Source organism: Rhinopithecus bieti, unplaced genomic scaffold, assembly GCF_001698545.2.
Source record: "Rhinopithecus bieti isolate Rb0 unplaced genomic scaffold, ASM169854v2 scaffold_2574, whole genome shotgun sequence".
In the NCBI taxonomy this organism is placed as follows: domain Eukaryota; kingdom Metazoa; phylum Chordata; class Mammalia; order Primates; family Cercopithecidae; genus Rhinopithecus; species Rhinopithecus bieti.
In genome coordinates this window covers 5,630,481-5,649,888 of record NW_016804493.1, presented here as the reverse complement: position 1 = coordinate 5,649,888, position 19,408 = coordinate 5,630,481, and the positions used below count along the sequence as shown (strand labels likewise).

Genomic DNA, 19,408 nt, shown 5'->3' with positions numbered 1-19,408 from the left:
AATACTAGCTCACCGGCCACCCTAGAATTCACCTAGCTTCCAAGGATGCACTGGCTCAGAACTGGGGCTGGGGGTGGTAGCCCGGGGAAGATCGCTTTCCTGGGGGTGATCCCAAGCCTATGGAGTGCATGGCTCCCCTGCTGGCACTTCTTGCTAACAGGCTTGTCTAGGGACAGCAGCAACAGCAGCAGAAGTCCAGCATGTACCCAGGTGAAGGCCTCACAGAGCTCCCGTCTGTGGGAGAAGCTCCACTGGGAATAGTTTGTCTTGTTCTTAATAGTTTGCCCAGACAGCTCACCTTCAGTACCCCAGAGCCTCCAGCCTGGCAGCCTGGGCTCCAGGTGCCTCTAGAGGGCTGTGGGGCACACTATGCGTAAGAGTCACAGAGACACTGGCATGAACTGGTAAGTCCAGATGACAGTGACCCAGTTGCTGTAACTGTTAGCAAGTACCTGAAGCCTTAGCCTTGGCAAAACCCCCTACTCTCTACTTCTATTACTGTTGGTGGGCTACACATCAGAATAGACACAGGCCAGAGTCCATCATCCGCTCGCATCCACAGAAGGGTCACTGTTACTCTTCTTGACCATTTCTCAGCCAGCTGATGGACCTATAAGGCCTGGAACCAGGGGTGCCCCAGGCCCTGCTTTGTTTTGTCAAATGAGGGACTTAATGAGTACGGCCAGTGCCGACTTTGCTGGCCGTAGAACTTAGAAAAACTTGCTCAGGGTCCTGCCTGGGGCTCTCAAGAGCCAGTCATAGGAAAATGCTCCAAGTAGGATGATGAAAGAAATTCTTGTAATAAGCAACTGAAGATACTGGCAGAGCTATCTTTTCTATTTTGACCATTTATACTGATGACAAATGTTTCGGCTGGGCATGGTGGCTCACACCTGCAATCCCAGCACTTTGGGAGGCCGAGGCAGGCAGATCACCTGAGGTCAGGAGTTCAAGACCAGCCTGGCCAAGATGGTGAAACCCTGTCTCTACTAAAAATACAAAAATTAGCCAGGCATGGTGGCGGGTGCCTGGAAAACCAGCTACTCAGGAGGCTGAGGCAGAGAATTGCTTGAACCCAGGAGTTGGAGACTGCAGTGACCTGAGATCGCACCACTGCACTGCAGCCTGGGCAACAGAGCAATACTCCATCTCAAAAAAAAAAAAGATGACAGATGTTTCAAGAACAAAATTCCTCATCAAACTTCCAAATCTGCAGACAACAAATGGGATTTTCTCTCAATTCAGAAAGAACAGAAATATCAAGACAATTAGAACTTTAAGGGTGTTTCTGCATACTGGGAAGGCAACTGCAGAGAGGAAGGATACCCCACCCAGTCAAATACTGAACATCCATCCTACCTGCAAACCACACCAGACACGTCCGTAGGCACCTGCATGTACATGACATTCCTGGTTCTTGATATTAAGCCTCAGTGGTCCCCAGTCCTCAGGGGACCTGCAGAGACTCTCGGGCCACTCAGTCTGGCTGGCAGTGGCGGGAGGCAGTGTGTGCTGCTCGCACCCTGAGTTTCCAGTTTTAGGAGACTGAAGCATCCCAGACAGCTGTGGACAATCAGGAAGACCCTACGAGCAGGACCGAAGGGACTAAGCAGCTTAGCAGCTTCCCTTGGTGACTTGGCAGGGGGACAATCAGTTGGCTTCTGGAACCCACTGCCTCCAGGAAGGGCAGCAAAATAGAAAAAAAGAAAGAAAACCACAGTATTCAAATATATGTCAGTCAGATTAGACAAGGAGTAACTTGGATCAACTGATCCACAAACTGACACGCCTTGTACTGAACACCCTTCAGGGAAGACGAGTGTCGCTCTCTGGTCCTGCAGCGTGCGTGGCCCGTGCAGAGCAGAGGCAGGAGTGGGGGGCGCCGAGGGCAGGCCTTGGTCTACGTGGACAGTTTTAGGCACGTGATTTATAATACTTTGTGGACATCTAACAGGTTAATAAAATATATATTATATAAATATATCTCCTACTGTACACACTGCTCTCTTGTGCAGCCACTGTGATCTCATACCCCAAACTAAACTAAAGGAGAGCCAGGCTGAACCATGATGTCCAGACCCCTCCCTTTCACACCCCAGACTTGGCATCTCCACACTGGAGGAATGAGGCGGGATGGCCAAGAATATTGCTTCTATAAAGCCCATATTCTGCAAAGGTTGATGAGTCACCAAAATACAACATTTAGCCAATGCCTACCAGAGTGGGTACACGCAGCAAATGGACAAAAAGAAAAAAAACAGAGCAAATCCTCCATCTTTTAATGTGATAACTTTCCACATCCTCTCAACGTGGAGGCACAAAGGAGCTTGTCTGGGAAGTTTGTCTGGAGTGTGCAGAAAGGTCAGGCTGGACTGCCTGTCACATCCTGAGACCACACTAAACCTTTATAAGCCATTGTCTCTGACCTGTATTGTAGCCTGAAAAGTAAAGCAAAGTGAGTCAAACCCCTGGCTCCCACTTCCTGCCCCGCTGCTCCCCACACCCATCTTCAAGGACCCCTCCCACCACAGTCCCGCCTCCCGATGAAGCGCAGAGCTTCCGGAGTAACTGCAGCCTCAGCAGGGCCGGTCCAGACACGGCTGAGTCCTGTGCTGCCCTGGAGGAGGAAGGTTCCTGGGATCCTGCTGCCCTGGGACTTGGGATCCAGCCTCTCAGTGCAGATGGATGGATTGTTCAACTTCACAAACTTCCGGTCCCTTCCCCTCCCCAGCTGCCCTAGGTCTAGGGAGGCTCATGCTTTGCTTCAACGAAGTGAGGAGACCACAGAAATACCCATGGCCGTGGGGCTGTGACCAGCAATGGCTGATTAGGGTAGAAACTGCAAAGCGTCACTGTCTCAGCAGAAGAAAGCAGGACCCCACACAGCCTGGGGAACGGCTGCCCACCCACTCCTCGGTGAAGACCATGGCCCTGGAGAGGCCCCAAGGTGCTTCTGAGAGATGAACGAGACACCTCAGTCATGGCACACTGGGTGGTGCGCTTCCCCTCCAAGTCCTGTCTTTGTTTTACACAGTCATAGGAAAGAAATAACCTCATTGCCCAAATCAAGCCTGGAGGAGATGCGTTACTATATACATTTTTTTCTTTAAAAAAATTTTTTTTTTTTGGTGGTTTTCTTAAAAAAAGCCTTTGAGTTGCAGGTCAGGTGAGTTGGTTCTGGAAGTACCGGAAGTTCTGTTGGTATGAGAGAAACTTGTCTACAGGCAGGTAAACCCAAGTTTGCCAACAAAGGCAGTAACCCCAGCGGCCAGCTGCTGCTGCTGCACGAACGGTGAGGAGGAGGAGGACACCATGGACATGAGTGGAGGCTGGACGGGACAACGCAGTGGACACCTGCTGATGCTCTAACACGGGGTTGGTGTCACCTCTGAGAAGAGTGAGGTGAGTGGGGATGCTATACAAGAGGGCTGTACAAACTGGGCACTGGATAGGTAGTTCCTTTGGTGGTCAAGGTGGCTCTACCTGTCCTTGAGCTCTCGTGTCACTCGCTTGGTGATCCGTCCACACATCAGACCAATCAGGAACAATATACAGATGCTCCCACTGATCACAGAGAGAATGTAGTTCTTAGACGGAGATGTCATTACTTGCATGGCAAGATCAGAGAAGCCATCTGCTGGGGCCACCTAGAATGACACAGGGCAACATGATTCTCTGAGACAGCACTGGGCTGGTGGCAGTGCTAGGTCTAACTTATCCCTCTCAGTTCCTAGTTTAATTTATGTCTTCTCTTTTGGAGAGGGAGGGCAGGAGATAAGAAAAATGAACACAGAGCTACAACTCTTTTTCCTGATCATAAAACTATACACACGTCTACTGCACAAAATTAGAATTACAGAAAGAGAAAAAGTGGTGCAGTCACCCACGATTCCATCACAGTGATCACCACTAACATCACAACACAGAAGATGTGCCAGGCTCCCCCTGCCCTCGCTCATTTAGTCCTCACACCAAGCCTAGCAGGCAGATTTCACCACTCCCATACCCTGGATGGAGAGTCAGTGCCCGGGGGTGAGCATGGTTAAATGACTTCTTTTTCTTTTTTCTTTTTTTTTTTGGAGATGGGAGTCTTGCTCTGTCGCCCAGGCCGGAGTGCAGTGGCGCCATCTCGGCTCACTGCAAGCTGCGCCTCCCGGGTTCATGCCATTCTCCCGCCTCAGCCTCCGGAGTAGCTGGGACTACAGGTGCCCACTACCACGCCTAGCTAACTTTTTTTGTAGTTTTAGTAGAGACGGGGTTTCACCGTGTTAGCGAGGATGGTCTCGAACTCCTGACCTCGTGATCCGCCCGGCCTCAGCCTCCCAAAGTGCTGGGATTACAGGCATGAGCCACCGCGCCCGGCCTGTTAAATGACTTCTACAAGGCCACGAGTTCTTCTATCTTTTGATTTATGCTCTTTAACTGCATTTGCTCCTTCTTTTTTTTTTTTTTTTTTTGAGGTGGAGTCTCGCTCTGTCGGCCTGGACTGGAGTGCAGTGGCCGGATCTCCAGCTCACTGCAAAGCATCCGCTCCGGGTTTACACCATTCTCCTGCCTCAGCCCTCCGCAGTAGCTGGGGACTACAGGCGCCCGCCACCTCGGGCCCGGCCGTTTTTGTATTTTAGTGAGAGACGGGGTTTCACCGTGTTAGCCAGGATGGGGTCTCGATCTCCTGACCTCGTGATCCGCCACGTCTCGGCCTCCCAAAGTGCTGGGATTACAGGCTTGAGCCACGCGGCCCGGCCGCTCCTTTTCTTTAAAAAGAGAAAAGCTGAGACGTTTTGTTACATTCTATATTTTGTAAATTCAATTTTTTTTTTTTTTTTGAGACGGGCCATTCGTTACCCAGGCATTGTGCAGTGGCACAATGTCAGCTCACCACAACCTCCACTCCCGGGTTTAACGATTCTCCCCCTTCAACACCACACGAGTAGGCTGGACTACAGGCGCATCACCATGACACAAGCTAATTTTTTTGGTATTTTTACGTAGAGACAGGGGGTTTCACTATGTTGGCAGGCTGGTCTTGAACTCCCTGGACCTTGTGATCTGCCCGCCTCGGCCTCTCAAAGTGCTGGCGTGAGCCACTGTGCCTGGTTCTTGTAAATTCTTATTATTTGTAAATTTCTTTTTTTTTTTTTTTATTTTATTGTTTTGAGACGGGAGTCTGGCTCTGCCGCCCAGGCTGGAGTGCAGGGGCCGGATCTCAGCTCACTGCAAGCCCCGCCTCCTGGGTTTATGCCATTCTCCGGCCTCAGCCTCCAGAGTAGCTGGGACTACAGGCGCCCGCCTCGTCGCCCGGCTAGTTTTTTGTAGTTTTAGTAGAGACGGGGTTTCACCGTATTAGCCAGGATGGTCTCGATCTCCTGACCTCGTGATCCGCCCGTCTCGGCCTCCCAAAGTGCTGGGATTACAGGCTTGAGCCACCGCGCCCGGCCGTAAATTCTATATTTTGGCTTTTTTTTTCACTGAGTTGGGGTCTCGCTCTGTTGCCCGGGTGGGCGCACAGTGGTGTGATCACAGCTCACTACAGACTCAAACTCCTGGGCTCAAGGGATCCTCCTACCTCAGCCTCCTGAGTAGCTGAGACTACAAGTGCACCACCATGACTGGCTAATTAAAAAATTTTTCTCAGCCAGGTGTGGTGGCTCACGCCTATAATCCCAGCACTTTCGGAGGCCGAGATGGTGGACCACGAAGTCAGGAGTTTGAGACCAGCCTGGCCAACATGGTGAAACCCTGTCTCTACTAAAAACACAAAAATTAGCTGGGCATGGTGGTGCTCGCCTGCAATCCCAGCTACTGGGGAGGCTGAGGCAGGAGAGTCACTTGAACCTGGGAGGCGGAGGTTGCAATGAGCCGAGACTGCACTAGTGGACTCCAGCCTGGGCAATAGGGTGAGAATCCATCTCAAAAAAAAAAAAAAAAGTTTGGTTTTTTTGGAGAGATGGGGACTCCCTATGTTGCCCAAGCTGGTCTCGAACTCCTGGGCTCAAGTGATCCTCCTGCCTCAGTCTCCCAAGGTGCTGGGATTATAGGTGTGAGCCACTGACCCAGCCTGTATTTTGACTTTTTTCATTCACCATTATATTATAAGCATTTCCCACAACAAAAACAATGTGCAAGCCGAGACCAGTCTGGACAACATAGCCAAGACCTTGTCTCCACAAAAAAATTATAAAATTAGCTGGGTGTGGTGGCATGCACCTGTGGTCCCAGCTATTCAAGGACGATCACTTGAGCCCAGGAGTTGGAGGCTGCAGTGAGCCATGTTCACATCACTGCACCGTAAACAAGACTTATATTGACAGAATATATTTAACCGTCCTCCACTTGTGGACATTTATAATTTAATGTCAGCTAGTTTTCATCCTCAGTTTTCCAATGCTTTCCCTAACGGACCTCAGTGGTAGCCTGCTATGGCAGAATCGGACCAAAAGGGTCCCCAGGTGCACATGGGCCCATTCTTTTGCATCCTAGCCCGGCTGCTGAGATGGTGTGGCTCAGAGGCATCTGGGCTATTTCTATGCTCATATCATGTACACAGAACAGAGTAGGGAGGCGTGAGATGAATGAGATTTGAGCTCCAATAGTTGCCAACATAAAATAAGCCGTGAATTACTCTGAGTCACCCTGAAGCAGTAATACACAGCTCAAAGGAGTGGATACAATGAGGGAGAATGAAGTAATGTAGCATCTCCTGCTGCCGCTTCCCTGAGCCACTGGCTTCAAAGGCAACTTTCTTCCCTTGGAAGAAGGGTGAGGAGAGTGTTGACTACTGTGACAGATGGGCCCTCCCCTGTACTTTCCTGCTGTCGAGCGATGAAGACTTTCTCTGATTGTTCCCCTTCCCTTGTTATCCTTGACTTGGAAGTACATGGGTGATAAAATTGGTCAGGAAGGAGGGGTGGTCCTGGGATTACTCTCTTGATCTTAGGCCACTACAAATGTCTATCCCAATATGAGTTGATACAAAAGGATGGATCTAAAAACCAGAGGGACTCTGGGCAAGTCATGACCTCTGAAGTCAATTTCCTTCAACGTAAAGTGAGGTAATAGTCATTCTACTCACCTCACAGGGTTTCAAGGTTCATATGAGGCAATATATCCACCAAAGTGTTATGTAAACTACAAAGCAATGTATACACGAGAAGAACTGTTATTCTTCTCACTGAGGCTGAACTTCTGTAGGAAAAATTTCCCCTAGCCCAAGTCTCCCTGGGTATCATACACATTCATGAGTGTCCTACGGTCCCTCTTCATCCCCTTCTTATGTTCCAGACCAGATGAGTATTGGCCTCACACATGTATTTTTCTCCTGAAGACTGTAAAATGATAAAAACAAGCTTCAAGATAGGCGAGGCTAGATTTCTTTCTTTTGCCATGGGCATGACATCTCTTTTCTCTTTGGGTGACTCACTTTTCAGAAGTGAACAGTGGGCGAACTGAGAAAGGAGTGACCCTGGCAAAGCCATGCAGACAGTCCGATGTACAGGGAGATGGCTCTAGGCTCATGCACAGCCAAGGAATTTTAAAAGTACACTGACCACGTTTTCAAACACACTTATTGCTAGCCTCACAATAAGGACAAGACCAGTGCAATATCTAGGAGAGACTGGACAACCACAGCGAGGAGAGCAGCATGGCCTTTGCTCAAGGATGACATGCAAATTGATGAAGTGTTCCATATTTTAAAATTTTTTTAAAAAAGGAGATTCTGTTGGTCATTACCTTTGCTGCATAACTCCACATTTCAATCCGATCATTGAGGCGCTTTTTACACTCGGGTTGTAACCTCACCCGCTTATCCTCCAGTGCTTCCATGAGACAGGACATTTCTGTGGGAGGAAACGAATAAGAAGAACCTGAAACTGTACAGAATAGAGACATTTCTGTAGAGATGGGGAAAAGGGTACACAACCACCAGAGAATTCAGATCTGTAGGCTCAATAAAGTTAAATACATACTAGGAAACTTGACCCAGGATCCAACAATGGAGAGAAACGATATATAACCTCCAGGGTTGGCGTCCAAAGCCTCTCTTAAAACCTCCTTATTTTTAGAGCCAGGTGTGGTGGCAAACACCTATAATCCCAGATACTCAGGAAGCTGAGGCAGGAGGATTCCTTGAGCCCAGGAGTTTGAGACTACAATATAGTAAGACCTTGTTTCAAAAAATTAAAACGAAAACAGGCTGGGCATAGTGGCTCACGCCTGTAATCCCAGCACTTTGGGAGGCCAAGGTGGGTGGATCATTTGAAGTCAGGAGTTTGAGACCAGCCTGGCTAATATGGCAAAACCTTGTCTCTACTAAAAAAATACAAAAATGAGCCAGGCATAGTGGTGGGTGCCTGTAGTCTCAGCTACTCAGGAGGTTAAGGTGGGAAAATAACTTGTACCCAGGAGGTGGAGGTTGCAGTGAGCAGAGATCATGCCACCACCCTCCAGCCTGGGCGACAGAGTGAGACTCTGTCTCAAAAAAATAAATAAAAATAAAAACAAATAACTTCTATTCATTTTATTGGGCATACGTGGCTCAGAAAGAACTTTCACACCTGCCTTGGTTCCCTCCTCACACAGAACCTGTCTACTGAGTTCACTGTGGCCACCTGGAAGTGTATGAAGCTGTCTTCTAGTTTGGGCACCAGGAAAAAGACCATGATGATGACTTTAACTTCTGCTTCCCTAACAAATACCTCAACTCTCCCTGTTCATCACATCTTTAGCTCTGGTCATGACGAGGTCAGTTCAGACTTGCAGGCTTATTCCTAAATTCATGATGCCATAAAGGCCTAGTTTTGGCATCACCCAAGTCCCCAGGGAATGTTGCCTATGACTGGGCTACAACTACAGACCACAGTAGCTGCAACTGATGTCTAATAGGGAATCTTTGCTCTTCCCAAGAGAGTTCAGACAGGATCAGAGTGAACACAGACTTACGACGCCCGCGGCCAGGGGTGATGGCTGCACAGTGGTGTTTAATGTCCAGAGCACAAGCAGTATGAAGCACCGGATCAACAAAGATGTCTGCTTTGCTTTCCTTCAGCATGTTTAAAACTTCCTGGAAAGGGAGGGTCATTGCGGACAAAGCTTTTGAAGGGGAAATGCATCAGATCTGTTGTCTGTAAATACTTCATATACAAATAAACAAGGGGGGAAAGTTGAGGGCTAACAACAGAGACCACTTTGGGACAGGTTGCAAGGTGGTGATGATGTACAGAACGCAGATGAGTAACTACCTTTCAGAGATACAAAACTGTGTGTTTAAAAAAAGCAGGGGACTGTAAGTGACTGTAAGATCAGATTTGGGTTTTGGCATTCCCATATGTCATGTCATATCGTTTTAAAGTACCTAAATGTTAATATTTTTATTGGTGTGGTACAATTACTGTGTTACTTTAAGAAATATAAAAACATGAAATCTTAAAATCAGAGTAATATGCTATATTAAAATTCTCAATCAGGACTGGGATGGTGGCTCATGCCTATAATCCCAGTACTCTGGGAGGCCAAGGTAGGAGTTTGAGACCTGTGTGGGTAATACAGCAAGACACCCATCTCTATAGAAAATTAAAAAAAAAAAAAAATTAGCTGGGCATAATCGTGTGCCCTGCAGTCCTAGCCACCTGGGAGGTTGAGGTGGCAGGATCACTTGAGCCCAGTTTGAGGTTCAGTGAGCTATGACTGTACCACTGCACTCCATCCTGGGAGACAGAGTGAGACCCTATCTCAAACAAAACAAAACAAAACAAAAAAATTCCAGTTAGATAAAGGCATATTTGTTTAAAAATGTTCTACTTTACCGTTGTCCTCAGAAAAAAAAAAAACAGAATGGACAGGGCATAACATCTACTACAAGAGCAATTCTTATTTGTGTTTATAGATGTCCTGAATGAGAGAAATATCAACACGATGGAACTGAAATCAACTCTGCAGATTCTCCATTTATACATAATGGAACGTTGGGAGGTAAAGATAGGCCAGAAATGTTTCCATAAATAAAAGTTAGTATGCTCCAGACAAGACTCTAGTTCATATAAAACAATAGTGAGAGAAATCAAAACCAAAAACCAAAGGCCAAACAATATTCTAAAATCCGCCCCAAAGTTACATGGGATCATGTGATGATAAACGAGGCAAAGGAAAATATACGGATCTAGCTTTTGACCACTCCCACCATTCCTCAGAAATGTGGAATCAGGAACATTTTAACAGATGAAAATTCACACACAATATTCTCAATGATTCCATAATGACAGCAATGAAACTCTTTTTTAAAAGGTTAATTTTGGCCAGGCGTGGTGGCTCATGCCTGTAATCCCACCAGCACTTTGGTAGGCCAAGGCAGGTGGATCACGAGGTTAGGAGATCGAGACCATCCTGGCTAACATAGTGAAACCCCGCCTCTACTAAAAATACAAAAAAATTAGACGGGGTGGTGGGCACCTCTAGTCCCAACTACTTGGGAGGCTGAGGCAGGAGAATGGCAAGAACCCGGGAGGTGGAGCTTGTAGTGAGCCGAGATGGCACCACTACACTCCAGCCTGGGCAACAGAGCGAGACTCTGTCTCAAAAAAAAGAAAAAAGTTACTTTTTAAAAAAAGATCAAGTATATTATTTCATTTTCAATTTTGCAAGATAATGTATGTTTAGTGATCATATTTTGACAAAAAAAAATCTTTTTCTGAGATGGAGTCTCACTCTGTCACCAGGCTGGAGTGAAGTGGTGTGATCTCAGCTCACTGTAACCTCTGCCTCCTGGGTTCAAGTGATTCTGCTGCCTCAGCCTCCTGAGTAGCTGGGACTACAGGAGTGCGCCACCATGCCCAGCTAATTTTTGTATTTTTAGTAAAGATGGGATTTCACCATGTTGGTCAGGATGGTCTTGATCTCTTGACCTCGTAATCCAGCTGCCTTGGCCTCCCAAAGTGCTGGGATCACAGGCATGAGCCACCACGCCTGGCTGACAAATGTTTTTATATAACATTTCTGAAATGAACTAGTTTTAGTTTCACTGATTTCTATGAATGTGGAACATTTACTGATTGATATATTGCTACTGGCATTTAGGTTTGGTGTCACACTCACAGTGTCTTTAAACAACGATCTAGTCATGGGGATGAGACATATTCATGTAATCAGTACACATGAAAAGAATATTCACATTGTAGATAAGCGGTCAAGACCAAATGAAAGTTTGGTAAGAAGGAACAGCAAGAAAAGAGTGCTGGGCAGAAGGTTTAGATTTTTGGTTTTATTACCAAGGCAGGCAGACTACAGCATTAAAAGGAAGAGGAAAAAAAAAAAAAGAAAATGAAGTGAGGAAAACAAGGTGACGGTGTTTACCTTTTTACACAGTTCTGTTTTGATCTTGAGCAGGTTGACTTTGAGGCACTCTTCCACCTGACCTGTCTGCTCTTGGGCTGCTGCTTCTTCAGCACATAGACTGGAGATCTGTTCAGGAGACAAAAAAAAAAAAACAAAGCCACCCCACTGAGCACAGAAATGAACCGATAGTTTCTTTTTTTTGTTTGTTTTTTGAGACAGAGTCAAGCTCTGCCGCCCAGGCTGGAGTACAGTGGTACAATCTTGGCTCACTGCAACCTCTGCCTCCCAGGTTCAAGTGATTCTCCTGCCTTGGCCTCCTGAGTAGCTGGGACTATAGGCACCTGCCATCATTCTTGGTTGATTTTTCTTTTCTTTTTTTTTTTTTGAGACGGAGTCTTGCTCTTGTTGCCCAGGCCGAAGTACAATGGTACAATCCCGGCTCACAACTTCCGCCTCTTGTGTTCAAGCAAATCTCCTGCCTCTGCTTCCTGAGTGGCTGGAATTACAGGTATGCGCTACCACGCCCAGCTAATTTTGTACTTTTAGTGGAGACAGAGTTTCTCCATGTTGGTCAGGCTAGTCTCAAACTCTTGACTTCAGGTGATCGCCCCGCCTTGGCTTCCCAAAAGGCTGGGATTACAGAGCATGAGCCATCGCACCTGGCCTGATTTTTATATTTTTAGTAGAGATGGGGTTTCGCCATGTTGGCCAGGCTGGTCTCAAACTCCTGACCTCAGGTGATCCTCCTGCCTTGGCCTCCCAAAGTGCTGGGATTACAGGTGTGAGCCACCACACCCGGCCCTTACTGACAGTTTCAAAAGCAGATGAGTCTAGTGATTCCAATCAGCTCGGGACACCGCAGGATCTGTGCCCCCTCTTCACTGGCCTACTGCTGTTTTACAAGCCAGGGGCAGTAGCACTGCTATCACCAAAACCCTTGGTCTCTAAACATGTCAGTTTGATGATCCTCCCACACCTGTGCCAGGGCTCATCTCAAACAGCTTCCTGGTGGGTTTCATGCCCCTCCTCCTGTATTGGATGCCAGGCTTCATTCTTCACAAGGACTGGCACACAGAGTAGAAAATCAATAAATGTATCTTTACACTGTCAACACTGAGACTTGAGTCAGATCTCAGGACTTGTCAAAAAGAAGGCTGCTACTTGATTCCACAGGAGCAAGGTTATATATAACCAAATAAAATACGAAAAGCAAATGTTTGATATTCACATAGGTTCCGGGTCAAACCAGACTCAAAACTTGAAAGTGTGCACATGTGCGCACCTGTACATACACACATACACAGAAGTTGAGAAACATAGCCCACAGCAAAGACAAAAACATTAACTTTCTTTGGACAGTTTTATGAGTGAGCTTTTTTGTAATGGCTTTTGCTATGAGCTCCTGAAATATGTTGAACAGGGTTCTCTACAAGGCCTTTTCTAGCTAAGAAGTCCAATAATTTCCAAAGATGGGCACTTTCTTAAAGCCATTATAGAACTACTTTTTTTTCTTTTTTTGAGACAGAATCTCACTCTATCACCCAGGCTGGAGTGCAGGGGTGCGATCTTGGCTCACTGCAAGCTCCTCCTCCTGGGTTCATGCCATTCTCCTGCCTCAGCCTCCCGGGTAGCTGGGACTACAGGCGTGTGCCACCACACCCGGCTTTTTTTTTTTTTTTTTTTAGTAGAGACAGGGTTTCACCATGTTAGCCACGATGGTTTCAATCTCCTGACCTCATGATCCGCCTGCCTCAGCCTCCTGAAGTGTTGGGATTACAGGTGTGAGCCACCGCGCCTGGCCCTTTTTTTTTTTTTTTGAGACAAGAGTCTTGCTCTGTCGCCCAGGCTGGGGTGCAGTGGCACGATCTCAACTCACTGCAACCTCCGTCTCCCGGGTTCAAGCGATTCTCCTGCCTCAGCCTCCTGAGTAGCTGGGATTACAGGTGTGCGCCACCGCACCTGGCTAATTTTTTGTGTTTTCAGTAGAGACAGGGTTTTGCCATGTTAGCCAGGCTGGTCGTGAACTCCTGACCTCAGGGGATCCACCCTCCTTGGCCTCCCAAAGTGCTGGGATTACAGGAGTGAGCCACCGTGCCCAGCTGGAAGTACTTTTATCTTTCTGGCAAGTCTTGGGTTTACCATACAGAATAAGGAGAAGGGAAGAACAAATTTACACAGAGAGCTATAATGAAAGAACACCCTTGTTCAACAGAGAAATATGGAACAACGCTTTAGAGTGTCAGACTGACGCCAAGGTGAATTCAGTGTTATAGAGAACAGGAACGCAGAACACGGAGAGCCTAGAAGATGACCTTCGATTCACCAGATCATTCACAGCTGAAGGGAGAGAAAGTAAACAACTTTTCTCCAATGGAAACTTCTCTGAGCAGCTCTGCGCGTAACCAGTTTTGCACGCAAATCCCACCTCGTCTGAGCAGTGCAGCTGGAGCTGAGGATCCAGGCGGTAGTCCAGGGCCGACTCCTGGATAATGATTCGGATCTGGTCTTCGCAGTCTGAAGACAGGCGCTGCATGTGACAAAGGGAGGATACATGGGCTGATCAGAAAACGAAGCTTTTGCAGGACATGAAAAAAAACAAAACAAAAAAAAGAACAAGAAAAAACAAAACGCCTGCTTTTGATCTGGCCCCTTAGCCCCGCAGGTTCGGGAAGATATGAAAACGGTCTTGGGAAAACAGGAGCAAGCTAGGGATTTCAAAAGAGAAAATTCCCAGAGGCTCCATAAATACACCTTTGTGGAGAGCCCAGGCCCGTTTACCTGGTCAGCATATCTCAGCTTGAGGCAAGAGATGACTTGTCCTTCTAATTCTGAATCATCCTTGGCCTTAGTCAGGATACCATGACAGAATTTAGGAATGTCAGCTTTACAGGCTTTTCTTAGCATGGGGTTTAAGCGGTAATCTACAGCAGAAAGCAGTGAGCGTGTGACAAAACATTCCACCTGATTCACACATTTTAAGATATCCACCTTCCTAAAGGGAGCATATTATATCAAGGATCATGACTACAACCATGGATTTGTCTATTCAATAAACATTTACTGAGCTCTCACTACCCGGTTTTTAATCAGCAATATGACTTAGTCAACGAGTACTTCTGGAGGTCCTCAGGAATCTTTCTACTCTGCAGGGTTTTGTGGGGACTACAATACTCTAAGGAGTCCTCAGAAAAATCAAGGGGACATCAGCAACCTTCCCCATAACAGATATTTTTGAGAAAGAAATACAATATCCAACTCACTGTGACCATTAAGTTATGAGGTCTTCCAACCCAGAGCTGAAATGTCTCTGTTCCAAACCAGATTACCCGTACATTCTCCTGGCACACTCATGAAGTTTTATTGAATTTCTAGATTTTTCTTTCCAAGGAATGCCGGCCCTGATTCCTTCTAAACGTTCTTCAAGGGCAGTTTTCTGGTTCTTGTGGCCTCCTCTCTCCCCTGACTCTCCCTCCTTTTTTCTGGATGCTCCTCAAAGGTGGAAGTCCTCCTGCTAATAGACTCCTCCCTTAAAATCCCCAGGCAACAAAGCCCTGGGAGTTTGACTGGATCACTCTGCGGCCACTGAACTCCAGATGCTCCACGGGGCCAGGAGGGCCAAGCCGAGGTCTTACCTGTGTTCTGGGTGATCTGACGCTTCGTTATCATCTGTTTGCACTTGGGATCCATCAGTTCACTGTTTTTATTTTGCTTCAAGCACTGTAACATGGTTTTAGAATCTGCTTCTGGACAGAACCTCTGCAAAGAAACAGTTTTATACAAACAGCTATCCAAATGTGGCGATTAACTCCAATCTGTGACCACTTTTTTTTTTTTTTTTTTTTTCTGGAGACAGAGTCTTGCAGTGTTACCCAGGCTGGAGTGCAGTGGCACAATCTCAGCTTACTATAACCTCTGCCTCCCGAGTTCAAGCGATTCTCCTGCCTCAGCCTCCCGAGTCAGCCTCCCGAGCAGCGGGGATGACATGCATGCATCACCACACTTAGGTCATTTTTGTATTTTTTTTTTTTTTAGTAGAGACGAGGTTTCACCATGTTGGCCAGGCTGGTCTTGAACTCCTGATATCAGGTGATCCACCCACCTCAGCCTCCCAAAGTGCTGGGATTACAGGAGTGAGCCATCGCGCCTGGCCACTTTTTTTTTTTTTAAGGCTAAATCAAGTGAAGCAATGGGAGTGTAGAAGAACAAATAAATCTGTAAGTAACTGTGATCAATTAGTTGTAAGTAGCACTGCACTTGGTCTGTGATCACCCTTAACATTTATCCGAAAGCTGATGAAAGCAGCAGCCTGAAGGCATCACATGGTACCAGAGGAGCAGCTAGGCCTGAATATGCACCCCACCCCAACTTCCCCTTTCTTACTTATTCTCTACTATTTCTCACATTTCTTTCTACTGCCTCACTGGTTCTTACACAGGATTGGTTCCCTATCTAGTGGGTGATGTAAAGTTACATGGCATCTCAGGAACTTACTTATTGTTTAAGCATGAATGTAACACTGTACCAGGTGGCTGTGCAGCCCTCAAGTGCTATCTACCCAACTCCAGTGGGAAAACCTAGGAATTCTCCACTAACCAATGTGAACAAGGATGTGGGGTAAGGACCCATTTGGTTCATCTTAACTAAAGGGCTACAATCCTACCAAGCAGTAAAGGGCTAGGGTCCTGTACTGTACACTTACTGATGTCCTTTAAGTCAGGGATCAGTTTTGGACTAGTAATAAACTCCATCTCTGTTCTGCTAATCCATGTCTTCAAGTGTCACAGTGTCTGATAAACTCTGGTTGAGACACTTGAGCATCGAGCCTCTCTTCCTAGTTCTGTTTCTAGTTCTCTAAAGTGTGTGATTACAATCTGCTGACATCTTGTTATGGAGACATGGATTGCTCACCGACTTTTAGAAAATTTTCCAAAGCTCTTTCAATCAGAGCCTGACATTTCCATTTCTACATATGACTCAATTTCACCAGGCCAATTAAAAGACTTACACTGTAACTTTCAAAATTCTCTCTGGAATTTATTTGATAGTGTAAAAAGCAGCATTTTATTGTAAAGGAAAGCTGAAATAAAGGAGCTAGAACCTTTAAGTTTTTTTAAAAAACATTTTCTTCTTTTTTGAGACAGAGTCTTGCTCTGTCACTCAGGCTGGAGTGCAGTGGTGTGATCTGGCTCACTATAGCCTCTGCCTCCTGGGTTCGAGTGATTCTCCTGCCTCAGCCTCCTGAGTAGCTGGGACTACAGGCATGAGCCACCACACCCGGCTAATTTTGTATTTTAGTAGAGATGGGGTTTCACCATGTTGGCCAGGCTGGTCTCGAACTCCTGACCTCAGGTGATCCTCCTGCCTCGGCCTCTGAAAGTGCTGGGATTACAGGTGTGAACCACCGTGCCCAGCCAACCTTGAGTTTAGTGTACGTGTGGCGAGATCAAGGAACGGACATCTAGGTACTTAGGTCAGCCCTGCTGCAGGGAACATCTGCTGGAGGAGAGAATGAAGCAAAACAACCCGTAGAACAGAAAAACCTTCTGAAAGTGGCAGATGGATGATCAGGACACTAGATGGTGACTTTCTCAGTATAGCTACCATGAACTGTCCTCAAAACCAATCATTTACTTATTGCACATCCATTTACTTGTGCTTCAGGTCACAGTAAGGTCAGTTATCCCAGTTCTGTGGTTTCCAAACTTGAGCCTGCATCAGAATCCCCTGGGGAGGCTGTTAAGATGGGCTTCGTGCTCTAATCCCAGAGTTTCTGATTCAGCAGATCTGGAGGGGGGCCCAGGAACCCACAGGCTCCCAGGGGGTACTGCTATTGCTCGTCTAGGGACCACGCTTTGAGAAAGCTGAGCCTGAGGAAGTTGCTGCCATTGTTTGTGCTTTGTTGTTTTGCTGTTCACCCGTGCCTGACCTTTGGTGTCAGCCCCTCACCTTTATCATCTGCTTGCAGACCCTCATGAGGGTGTAGTCTAGCTCTGGGTCCATCATCTCTGTCTCCTGCAGCTTAAATACTTTCTGGTGGCAGCGGGTGCTTAGCTGCTTCTTGTTTTCTTTCAGACATTCAATAATCTATGGCAAAAGAGTTACAGTCAAGTTAAGAGATGTCAGGGACTGCTCATCCATGTGTTCTAATTAAGTATTCAGTTCCAGTGTGCCTCCCATTTCTCTATCCATTTCTCATTCCCAGGCAATAGGAATCAGGATTTCCTCACCAAAGATAAGGATTTATAACCTTACAGCTGACAGCAAATCCAACTAGATAAAAACTCAGGATGACCAGCAGGCTGTGCTGGAGTCTAATGGAAAAGAAACACACCCAGGATTTCTGGTTTCTTCTGCCTTCCAGAGCTGCTCCTTGTCCAGATTCCCTCTGGAGCACACACTAGGCTCTCTGCATTTTCCCGGAGCTAACAGCTCCAACTAGACAGTGGGCACAAACCAGGAGGTTCAATTCAATCCACTATTTACCACCTGAGAAAGACTACTGGATGCTAGATATGAATCAGACCCAATTCTCAGCCTGATAAAATCACAGTTGCACATGGCAAACTTATGTAAACAAGTAACTATGATTAAAAAAAGATGAGCTATCACTCAAAATACAAAAGCATAAAATGTCATGAGATGAATTTTTTTTTTTTGAGACGGAGTCTTGCTCTGCCACCCAGGCTGGAGTGCAGTGGCCGGATCTCAGCTCACTGCAAGCTCCGCCTCCCGGGTTTTTTACGCCATTCTCCTGCCTCAGCCTCCTAAGTAGCTGGGACTACAGGCTACAGGGAAGGGTCCTGAGCAGCTGGCATTATTGTTCTTGTCAAATCTGGCCCTCTATTGAAATGTCTGTATTTTTTTTTTTTTTTTTGAGACGGAGTCTCGCTGTGTCGCCCAGGCTGGAGTGCAGTGGCGCGATCTCGGCTCACTGCAAGCTCCGCCTCCCGGGTTTACGCCATTCTCCTGCCTCAGCCTCCCGAGTAGCTGGGACTACAGGCACCCGCCACCTCGCCCGGCTAGTTTTTTCGTATTTTTTAGTAGAGATGGGGTTTCACCGTGTTAGCCAGGATGGTCTCGATCTCCTGACCTCGTGATCTGCCCGTCTCGGCCTCCCAAAGTGCTGGGATTACAGGCTTGAGCCACCGCGCCCGGCCCATGAGATGAATTTTAAGACAGTGAATTAAGTATATCCTGAAATCTTCCCTTCCCTAAACCTTTAGATATCATGAAAAGAAGGAAAGCAGATGGGAAGGTGCAGCAGCTGGGGCTATAGTAGGAAGCCGTAAGACTTCTGGGAAATCCTCAAGGCATGGCCAATAATCACTAACTAGTTGAGGAACACTAATATCATAAGAAAGATGATAAATAAAATGAACTAAGGAGTCAAAAACTGATGGAAAGGGGTAATAGAGCAATCAAAACAGAATTTTAAAATATATTAAAAATCCTCAGAATAACACAGAAGGCAAGAATAAATAAGAATCAAGAACACGTAGTTATGAAAAGAAGCAATGAGAAAGCTAGGAAATTAAAAGCAAAACTTGATTGGTGGTCTCTCTAGAGTAGAATGGACAGAGCCGAAGAATAAATTATATGCTGGGAAAGAGAACTGAGGAATTACCTAAAATGCAGTACAAAGAAATGAAAAGTACCAAAGAAAAAGTTAAAGAGACATGGAAGATGGACTCAGATGCTCCAATTGTCTAACAGGAGTTCCAGAAGGAAGGAAAGGGAAAGCGATATGTGAAAGAGCAATGATTGAGAATGTCCCAGAACTGAAGGAAGACATAGATTTTGAGACTGAAAGAGTCAACCGGAAACACACACAAAACAAAAACCATACCTAATCACATCACACTGAAATTACAGACCATTACAGATAAAGAGAAGACTCTAAAACCTATCAGAAATAGATTAACCACAAAGCAACGAGACTTAGACTGACATCAGACTTTGCACCAGCAACAGTATGATACAAGAGGATGATGAAGTAATTATCTCAAAGGATGAAGCCCCATGGCAATGCCCGTAACTAGAAGAGGTAGCTGAGTAGTAAGGAGAATTTTTTTTTTTTTTT

The 19,408-nt window shown here is 46.5% G+C and overlaps 1 protein-coding gene across 1 annotated transcript in view; it reads right to left on the bottom strand.

Annotated features, from left to right (window-relative positions):
• Positions 1 to 2,256: 2,256 nt before the first annotated feature.
• GLG1 (golgi glycoprotein 1) overlaps positions 2,257 to 19,408 on the bottom strand; it is a 167,253-nt gene continuing 150,101 nt past the window's right edge. Inside the window, exons 17-25 of the mRNA XM_017868617.1 lie at positions 17,275 to 17,412; positions 14,961 to 15,084; positions 14,107 to 14,249; positions 13,754 to 13,855; positions 11,347 to 11,454; positions 8,941 to 9,061; positions 7,732 to 7,838; positions 3,484 to 3,647; positions 2,257 to 2,438 (exon numbers count right to left, since the gene is read on the bottom strand). Of these exons, the coding sequence (XP_017724106.1) occupies positions 2,363 to 2,438; positions 3,484 to 3,647; positions 7,732 to 7,838; positions 8,941 to 9,061; positions 11,347 to 11,454; positions 13,754 to 13,855; positions 14,107 to 14,249; positions 14,961 to 15,084; positions 17,275 to 17,412 (1,083 nt within the window). The 3' untranslated portion in view covers positions 2,257 to 2,362. The remainder of the gene's footprint in view (positions 2,439 to 3,483; positions 3,648 to 7,731; positions 7,839 to 8,940; positions 9,062 to 11,346; positions 11,455 to 13,753; positions 13,856 to 14,106; positions 14,250 to 14,960; positions 15,085 to 17,274; positions 17,413 to 19,408) is intronic.